The 10,029-nt window shown below is 41.2% G+C and overlaps 1 protein-coding gene across 16 annotated transcripts in view; it reads left to right on the top strand.

Annotated features, from left to right (window-relative positions):
• Window positions 1-9,166, top strand: part of LOC115188370 (neuronal cell adhesion molecule) — a 125,104-nt gene extending 115,938 nt beyond the window's left edge. For 6 of the 16 annotated variants that reach the window (XM_029747142.1, XM_029747146.1, XM_029747147.1 and 3 more), the window contains 6 exons: window positions 1,690-1,755; window positions 2,137-2,262; window positions 2,600-2,764; window positions 3,489-3,623; window positions 3,715-3,793; window positions 7,655-9,166. In XM_029747142.1, coding sequence (XP_029603002.1) covers window positions 1,690-1,755; window positions 2,137-2,262; window positions 2,600-2,764; window positions 3,489-3,623; window positions 3,715-3,793; window positions 7,655-7,889 — 806 coding nt within the window. In that variant the 3' untranslated portion in view covers window positions 7,890-9,166. The remainder of the gene's footprint in view (window positions 1-1,689; window positions 1,756-2,136; window positions 2,263-2,599; window positions 2,765-3,488; window positions 3,624-3,714; window positions 3,794-7,654) is intronic. The other 10 variants (XM_029747144.1, XM_029747157.1, XM_029747158.1 and 7 more) reach the window with 4 other exon arrangements.
• Window positions 9,167-10,029: the final 863 nt, after the last annotated feature.

Below are 10,029 nucleotides of genomic sequence, written 5' to 3' on the forward strand. Positions count from 1 at the left end.
TATGATGTTAACTACTATATCTACCTGTCCTGTATGATGTTAACTACTATAACTACTATAACTACCTGTCCTGTACGATGTTAACTACTATAACTACTATATCTACCTGTCCTGTATGATGTTAACTACTATAACTACCTGTCCTGTATGATGTTAACTACTATAACTACTATATCTACCTGTCCTGTATGATGTTAACTACTATAACTACCTGTCCTGTATGATGTTAACTACCATAACTACCTGTCCTGTATGATGTTAACTACTATAACTACCTGTCCTGTATGATGTTAACTACTATAACTACTATATCTACCTGTCCTGTATGATGTTAACTACTATAACTACTATATCTACCTGTCCTGTATGATGTTAACTACTATAACTACTATATCTACCTGTCCTGTATGATGTTAACTACTATAACTTCTATAACTACCTGTCCTGTATGATGTTAACTACTATAACTTCTATAACTACCTGTCCTGTATGATGTTAACTACTATAACTTCTATAACTACCTATCCTGTATGATGTTAACTACTATAACTTCTATAACTACCTGTCCTGTATGATGTTAACTACTATAACTTCTATAACTACCTGTCCTGTATGATGTTAACTACTATAACTTCTATAACTACCTATCCTGTATGATGTTAACTACTATAACTTCTATAACTACCTGTCCTGTATGATGTTAACTACTATAACTACTATAACTACCTGTCCTGTATGATGTTAACTACTATAACTACTATAACTACCTGTCCTGTATGATGTTAACTACTATATCTACCTGTCCTGTATGATGTTAACTACTATAACTACCTGTCCTACATGATGTTAACTACTATAACTACCTGTCCTGTATGATGTTAACTACTATAACTACTATAACTACCTGTCCTGTATGATGTTACCTACTATAACTACTATAACTACTATAACTACCTGTCCTACATGATGTTAACTACTATAACTTCTATAACTACCTGTCCTGTATGATGTTACCTACTATAACTACTATAACTACTATAACTACTATAACTACCTGTCCTACATGATGTTAACTACTATAACTTCTATAACTACCTGTCCTGTATGATGTTAACTACTATAACTACTATATCTACCTGTCCTGTATGATGTTAACTACTATAACTACTATATCTACCTGTCCTGTATGATGTTAACTACTATAACTACCTGTCCTGTATGATGCTAACTACTATAACTACTATAACTACTTGTCCTATATGATGTTAACTACTATAACTACTATAACTACCTGTCCTGTATGATGTTAACTACTATAACTACTATAACTACTATAAATACCTGTCCTGTATGATGCTGTACCATTGGACAGTCTGCATGCTGTTAACTACTCTACCTCTAACTACTATAACTACTATAACTACCTGTCCTGCATGATGCTGTACCATTGGACAGTCTGCATGCTGTTAACTACTCTACCTCTAACTACTATAACTACTATAACTACCTGTCCTGCATGATGCTGTACCATTGGACAGTCTGCATGCTATTAACTACTCTACCTCTAACTACTATAACTACTCTATAGTATTGTGGTACTATTTGTTTGTCTGTCCTTGTGGTTGTGGTGTCTGTGGTGTCTGTGGTGTCTGTGGTGTCTTACTCTTCTCTGTGGTGTTGTTGTTTCAGGCTACACAGAACCCCATCTTCCAATCTCTCCCATCACTCAGTCTCTGCGCCCCCAGTTTCACAAGGGTACTACAGCCATTCCCTGAGTCCCTTACCTCTCTCTCCATAAAATCTCTAAAGAGGAACATGTTAACTCATTGTTTAGGGCAGTTGTGTGTCCTGTGTCTAGCTTGCATGTGACAAATGATTAGTTCTCAGGGAAATATGGTGGAAAATACAGGAAAGGCAGAATATCTGTAGATATTTAGTTATAGGTGTGACTCATTTTCTGGAGAAAAAAACATCTTTATTAGATTACAAAGTCTACAGTTTGTATTTGAGTCTAAGTTCCTTCCTCCGTGAGCGTCTGTAACATCCTACCTCTGAGACTTGTATTTTACTGGCTTCGGTTCCAACTTGTGTAGCTCAACAACTCTCCTGTATGTATGTTCTTCCCTGTGTGATCAGTGCATCCGATAGGCTCGGCGTTCACCAATGTAAACTCATCTGTGGTGGGAGAGGAGGGAGCAGTGATAAGTTGGGAATACTTTGGACCAGATAAGAATGTGTATGTGGAGTATATTGTAGAAAACAGTAAGCTATTCCTGCTTCTATACAATATCGTCTCATCGCATCAAAAAGCAAATTGCATGCATATGAACTCACAGTTAAGCATATAAACTGCCTGTCAAACGTATAAACTTAATACGGTTAAAGTATCATTGTTAATTTATTCCAAAACCTGGATCATCAATTCCCATAAAAACATAGCTCATAGAATGAGGAAGTGGCATGCTCAACTCAAAAGTTTTCAGTAATAAAATGTTTTTCAGTACATCTGTCATATCATCACCCAAATACTTGCCTTTTTCAATACATACCTTCCTTCTCTCTATTTTGACTTTCTCCCCAACGCCTCCATTCCCTCCAGGTAAAGAAGACTGGACTAAAGAGTTTGTAAACGGCAGTAGCGGGTCTCAGACCTATCTGATAAAGGGCTTAAAGCCGGGGACGTCCTATAGGGTTCGGGTGGTAGTTAAAGATCACTCTGAGGCTACCATACACAGTACAGAGGAGCTAGTGATAACGCTGCCAGGTGAGGCAGCATGTCCAGAGCGCTCTGCCTCAGTGTACTGCAGGGTTGGGGACAATTCCATTTCAAAATGTGTCAATTCAGGAAGTTAACTGTTCTAGTTACAATTGTATTTCCTCATTGCTTTTCAATGAATTGGAAGTGACTGAATTGAACTGGAATTGACCCCAACCCTGATGTACGGTAGATGATTGTTCCTTGTAGTTGCCTGCGTCCTCCTTCCATACCCTCTTCCCATGATAAGAGCTCCATCAGTCTGACCTGTAATAATCTGTGGTGTAGCTAGTGTAACAGCATGGTAAGAGCAAGGTTTAAAGCATGCCTCATGATGTCCCTACTTCACTTTAGGTATCCTGTCTCTTTTCAGTTTGTGTGCAGTGAAAGCTGAGTGAAACACACTGTATGTTCAGTAGAGGGTCATTGTCGTTGCATGTCTTCATTTAGAAAACAGGAATAATTGTTTTTCATCCTGATTTTTTTGGGGGGAAATTCCCTCCCGCTTCTTAATTGAATTTAACTGTGGTTTAAACAGGTCCTTGCCTGCACCACTCCCCCTTCAGATGTTCACCTGTTAACAGGACTCTGACAACCTTTTCCCTTTTTCTTCTTCCTGTGTGTGTGTGTGTGTGTGTGTGTGTGTGTGTGTGTGTGTGTGTGTGTGTGTGTGTGTGTGTGTGTGTGTGTGTGTGTGTGTGTGTGTGTGTGTGTGTGTGTGTGTGTGTGTCAGAAGCAATGAAAAGCAACCAGGTAGACCTAGCCACTCAGGGTTGGTTCATAGGGCTGATGTGTGCCATCGCTCTCCTCATCCTCGTCCTCCTCATCATCTGCTTCATCAAGAGGAACAAGGGAGGGAAATACCCAGGTACACACACACACACACACACACACACACACACACACACACACACACAACCCTAGACATTCAGCAACAATGATATGTATTCTATCCACAGTGAAAGAAAAAGAGGACGCACATCAAGACCCAGAGATCCAGCCGATGAAGGATGATGATGGGACGTTTGGAGAGTACAGGTGAGAGAGAGACTCTGGAACACAACACACACACACACATTCCCCTTGAAGACTACTGTACTTGTTCCATGTTGTTCTGATTGACATGTTGTTCTGATTGACATGTTTGGATGTGTAGAACATTTTACCAAGGAACAAGAAAACTCTCCCTTCCTGACTCCCTCGAGGCAAGACAGAATCTACACCTCTCTGTGTTTAATTAACAAGACAGAATCTACACCTCTCTGTGTTTAATTAACAAGACAGAATCTACACTTCTCTGTGTTTAATTAACAAGACAGAATCTACACCTCTGTGTTTAATTAACAAGACAGAATCTACACTTCTCTGTGCTTAATTAACAAGACAGAATCTACACCTGTCTGTGTTTAATTAACAAGACAGAATCTACACTTCTCTGTGATTAATTAACAAGACAGAATCTACACTTCTCTGTGTTTAATTAACAAGACAGAATCTACACCTCTCTGTGTTTAATTAACAAGACAGAATCTACACTTCTCTGTGTATAATTAACAAGACAGAATCTACACCTGTCTGTGTTTAATTAACAAGACAGAATCTACACCTCTCTGTGTTTAATTAACAAGACAGAATCTACACCTGTCTGTGTATAATTAACAAGACAGAATCTACACTTCTCTGTGTTTAATTAACAAGACAGAATCTACACCTCTCTGTGTTTAATTAACAAGACAGAATCTACACCTCTCTGTGTTTAATTAACAAGACAGAATCTACACCTCTCTGTGTTTAATTAACAAGACAGAATCTACACTTCTCTGTGTTTAATTAACAAGACAGAATCTACACCTCTCTGTGTTTAATTAACAAGACATAATCTACACCTGTCTGTGTTTAATTAACACTGTAAATACTGTACTTACTTACAAATATGATTTCATAATAAATCAAAGCAACTTTTATACATTAGTGTGTGTGCAAATAGCGTATGTATTTGAATGTAACATTAAAAACAGCTGTCATGCTATCATTGTTGAGAAGTTGTATCAGGCTTTGCTGCTGAACGTGTCTCAATCTGCACTAACTTGTGATATCATCATCATACTTTGTGTGCCAAATCTTTTTGGGGGTTTTGTTTTTAGTTAGTATAGTAATAATAATAATTGTGGTACTTCAAACGTGTTGACTGATAGCAGGCTGCTACTGTAATACATGGGTTGACTGTTTGATATCAGGCTGCTACTGTAATACATGGGTTGACTGTTTGATATCAGGCTGCTACTGTAATACATGGGTTGACTGTTTGATATCAGGCTGCTACTGTAATACATGGGTTGACTGTTTGATATCAGGCTGCTACTGTAATACATGGGTTGACTGTTTGATATCAGGCTGCTACTGTAATAAAGCACATAGCAGAATGTATTTTCTCATCCACCACTCTTCATGTGTTCCTCCATTGTTCTCTGTCTTTGGGGTGTAGGTCCCTGGAAAGGTAAGGGGGTTAGCATTATGCTATTAGCATACAGCAAGCCTGGCATGCAACACACACCGTCTGATACAGGTCTGTGTGTGTGTCTAAACCGATGCTAAAGGAGACAGCTGGGCCTTGTCAAACCCAGCACAGATTATACTATGTCAGTTTAACTCACCTGTTTGTTGGCTAGCACCTGATTGTAATCCGGTTCTATTTATTTAACACTAACAGTCACTAAAATCAGAAGCTATTATTTGACTGCATATCCTGTTTGGCTTCATTTTCAGTTGCTTTCAATGTTTCCTTTTGGGTAGAAAAATGTCAACATTCGGTTGTATTTATGAGTTGTGCCATTGTAATGTCGATCTAATATAAGTATGTACACAGAGTGTACAAAACATTAACGACACCTTCCTAATATTGAGTTGCACCTTGTTTTGCCCTCAGAACAGCCTCAATTCCTCAGGACATGGACTCTACAAGGTTTCAAAAGCGTTCCACAGGGAGGCTGGCCCATGTTGACTCCAATGCTTCCCACAGTTGTGTCAAGTTGGCTGGATGTCCTTTGGGTGGTCGACCAATATTGATATACACAGGAAACTGTTGAGGGTGAAAAACCCAGCAGCCTTGCAGTTCTTGACACAACCAGTGTGCCTGGTACCTACTACCAGACCCTGTTCAAAGACACTTCAATATTTTGTCTTGTCCATTCACCCTCTGAATGGCACACACACACAATCCATGTCTCAATTGGCTCAAGGCTTAGAAATCCTTCTTTAACCTGTCTTTCCCCCTTCATCAAGACTGATTAAAGTGGATTTAACCAGTGACAAGGTTACCATGGCTTTCACCTGGATTCATCTGGTCATTGTGTCATGACAAGATAAAAGATAATACTTCACCTTATATAAACTTAAATCGGGTGCTATGTCATGGAAAGTGTAGGTGTGCTTAATGTTTTGTACACTCAGTGTTGTTATTTCTATACGGTATAAATGTATGCCATATTCTGGCATAGATGGAATACGAGCGGCGAGGAAACACTAAGGACAGCATTACTAAGTCCTATATACCTGTGTATTGTCACCGTAGTGTTAATGTTGAACAGGATATAGTGTCACCGTGGTGTTAATGTTGAACAGGATATATTGTCACCGTAGTGTTAATGTTGAACAGGATATAGTGTCACCGTAGTGTTAATGTTGAACAGGATATAGTGTCATCGTCGTGTTACTGTTGAACAGGATATAGTGTCACCGTCGTGTTACTGTTGTACAGGATATAGTGTCACCGTGGTGTTAATGTTGAACAGGATATATTGTCACCGTGGTGTTAATGTTGAACAGGATATATTGTCACCGTAGTGTTAATGTTGAACAGGATATATTGTCACCGTAGTGTTAATGTTGAACAGGATATAGTGTCACCGTTGTGTTACTGTTGTACAGGATATAGTGTCACCGTGGTGTTAATGTTGAACAGGATATATTGTCACCGTGGTGTTAATGTTGAACAGGATATATTGTCACTGTGGTGTTAATGTTGAACAGGATATATTGTCACCGTCGTGTTACTATTGTACAGGATATAGTGTCACCGTGGTGTTACTGTTGTACAGGATATAGTGTCACCGTGGTGTTAATGTTGAACAGGATATATTGTCACCGTGGTGTTAATGTTGAACAGGATATATTGTCACCGTGGTGTTAATGTTGAACAGGATATAGTGTCACCGTGATGTTAATGTTGAACAGGATATAGTGTCACCGTGGTGTTAATGTTGAACAGGATATAGTGTCACCGTGGTGTTAATGTTGAACAGGATATATTGTCACCGTGGTGTTAATGTTGAACAGGATATAGTGTCACCGTGATGTTAATGTTGAACAGGATATATTGTCACCGTAGTGTTAATGTTGAACCGGATATAGTGTGCTGCACTTCTACTGGTAGATTGATCCACCAGAATCAGTTCAGTTTGTCATTTCAATAAAAGGGTTTTTGTACGAATCAGCCCCTCGACCCCAAGACCATTAAGACCCCTATGCATTTTGGACAGATCTGTTATTTGAATCCCTCTGAGTCTTTAATGCATGTAGATTTAATGGATAGCACATGGTCTGATGTCTGATGTCTGCCTAGTATGTGCGTTATGTTGAGAAGCACGCCTTATTGATTGAAATGGAATCATGTCAAAGTTTTCGTCACCAAGTCCAGTCCCACAGAACTAGGTGTTCCAGGCTTTTGCTCCAGCCAAGCTTGAACACATCCTAAACAAGACCTTGGTCAGGTGAATTAGGTGCATCAATGGCAGGCTGGAACAAAACCCTGCACCCCCTATATCTCTCCAGGACCAAACTTAGCCACCACTATCTGACCTAAAGTAAACCGTTTCTCTGCCTCTCCCTCCTAACCCTTAGTGACACGGAGGACCACAAGCCTCTGAAGGGCAGCCGGACGCCGTCCAACGGAACGGTGAAGAGGGACGACAGTGATGACAGCCTGGTGGACTACGGCGAGGGAGGGGATGGCCAGTTCAACGAGGATGGATCCTTCATCGGCCAGTACAGCGGCAAGAAGGAGAAAGACACGCACGAGGGCAACGAGAGCTCCGAGGCCCCCTCGCCGGTCAACGCTATGAACTCCTTCGTCTAGTTAGATAGACAGTCACCGCTAGCCGATGGCGATGCCATGACGACTGGCTGCCATGGAAACCGTCGCTATGGTGACCTGACCTGTCACCATGGAGATCTGCCACCATAAGGACGTGTCACCATGGAGACTCATCACCGTGGTGACCTGTCACCGTGGCCACCCATCACCATGACTACTTCTGTCACACCCTGTCATCTCTCCACAGCCTGCCCCTCCTGCCTGCCAACTCCCCACCCCCCATCACACTGTGACTACTCTCACCACCCTCACTATCACACGATGGGACAAACAACTAACCAACCAGAAGAGACATGAGAAGAACCGTAGAACCATTTGAAAAAGTAGGAGGGATGTCGGAGCCCAGAAACAGACAGAGAGAGATGGAGAGATTGAGGAGAAGGCAACACTGACAAGCAGGAAGTGGAGGAATGTATTCCAGGAGTAGACTGGGCTGGTTCTCATCACCCAGACTGCACCACAAAGTGCTGGAGAGGGCATGTGTGTGTTAGGGCCATTTTAGCTTTTGCAAACGTATATATGATGACATATATAGATCATTGTCTTTTTGCAAACAATGATATCCATTAGAATATATATTTTCTCAACATCACCCAACATGGCAGTCAACAGTATACATACATTTCACCATTCTATACATTCATCTGCTTCTGATTAATATAGTGCATGGAATGAATGATATTCTAAACCATTACACACGGAATCATACTGGTGTCCAGCGTGGGAGCAGAGATTCACGTTGACTGACTGTACGCGGTGACGCGGTGCACACCTTAAACTACTGGTTATGCCTTTCATCATCTTACCTTTCTACTGTCAACAGTCTTATATTGGTATTATAATACGGCAAAAACTATGGCGTCATCAATGTCTTTGTGGACATTGCTGTGAAAAGTGTGACTCAGTTTAAATGCTATTGTGACATGTTATTTTTGCAAGACAGGAGGTGTTTGTATGTATACTGTAACAGCAGAACAAATCTATGGACTGGATGGTCAGGAATAACACATTTCTAGTTTGTAGCCCTGAAGAGAAAACTATTGATAATCAATACAGAATAACAGCGACACTCCACACCTCTCTCCAACCATCCCACTCAGACGCTGCTGTTTGTCTTGCTTTGGTTTTTCAAGGGATGTTGTTGTTTAGTTGTCCTCCTTTCCACCAGACACATGGTCTTGTTGCAGTGGCTACTATCTAATATGGAGATTGGAACAGACCCATTGTTCATACAGCTTCACAGCTCCTGCCTTGTGTGGAGGGAGAGAGGGAGGGAGGGAGGGAGGGAGGGAGGGAGGGAGGGAGGGAGGGAGGGAGAGAGAGAGAGAGTGTCAAGCGGTGCTATGTTGCAGTTCCCGGAGCAGACCTGTGTCAAAATAGTAAAGTATTTGTTTTCTTGCAAACACTTTAGGTGTACTCTATTTTGCTTGTGGAACCAATATAACAGTACCATGACGAGAGATCCACACCCACCTGGGTGAACTCTGCACAGCAGACAAGCTAAATCAAGCGCATCCTAAAGTAATGAAATCAAACTATTCTGAGCCAGGTCTGGAACCCGATACAGACTGCAGGCGGTGCAAAACCAGAGAACCCTTCAGCATGGTTAATAGTGCCTTTGTAGAGAACAGCCTGTGTTCTAGATTCAGACCCATAAACATCCCCTCATCCACACAGAGCAGAACCTGGTTGTAATACTCAGAGCAGAACCGGTTTCAATAGACAGAGCAGAACCGGTTCCAATACACAGAGAAGAACCTGGTTCCAATACTCAGAGCAGAACCGGTTCCAATACACAGAGCAGAACCTGGTTCCAATACACAGAGCAGAACCGGTTCCAATACACAGAGCAGAAGCTGGTTCTAAAACACAAAGCAGGACCTGGTTCCAATACACAGAGCAGAACCTGGTTCTAAAACACAAAGCAGGACCTGGTTCCAATTCACAGCGCAGAACCTGGTTCTAAAACACAAAGCAGGACCTGGTTCCAATACACAGAGCAGAACCTGGTTCTAAAACACAAAGCAGGACCTGGTTCCAATACACAGAGCAGAACCTGGTTCTAAAACACAAAGCAGGACCTGGTTCCAATTCACAGAGCAGAACCTGGTTCTAAAACACA

Source organism: Salmo trutta, unplaced genomic scaffold (assembly GCF_901001165.1).
Source record: "Salmo trutta unplaced genomic scaffold, fSalTru1.1, whole genome shotgun sequence".
Classification (NCBI taxonomy): domain Eukaryota; kingdom Metazoa; phylum Chordata; class Actinopteri; order Salmoniformes; family Salmonidae; genus Salmo; species Salmo trutta.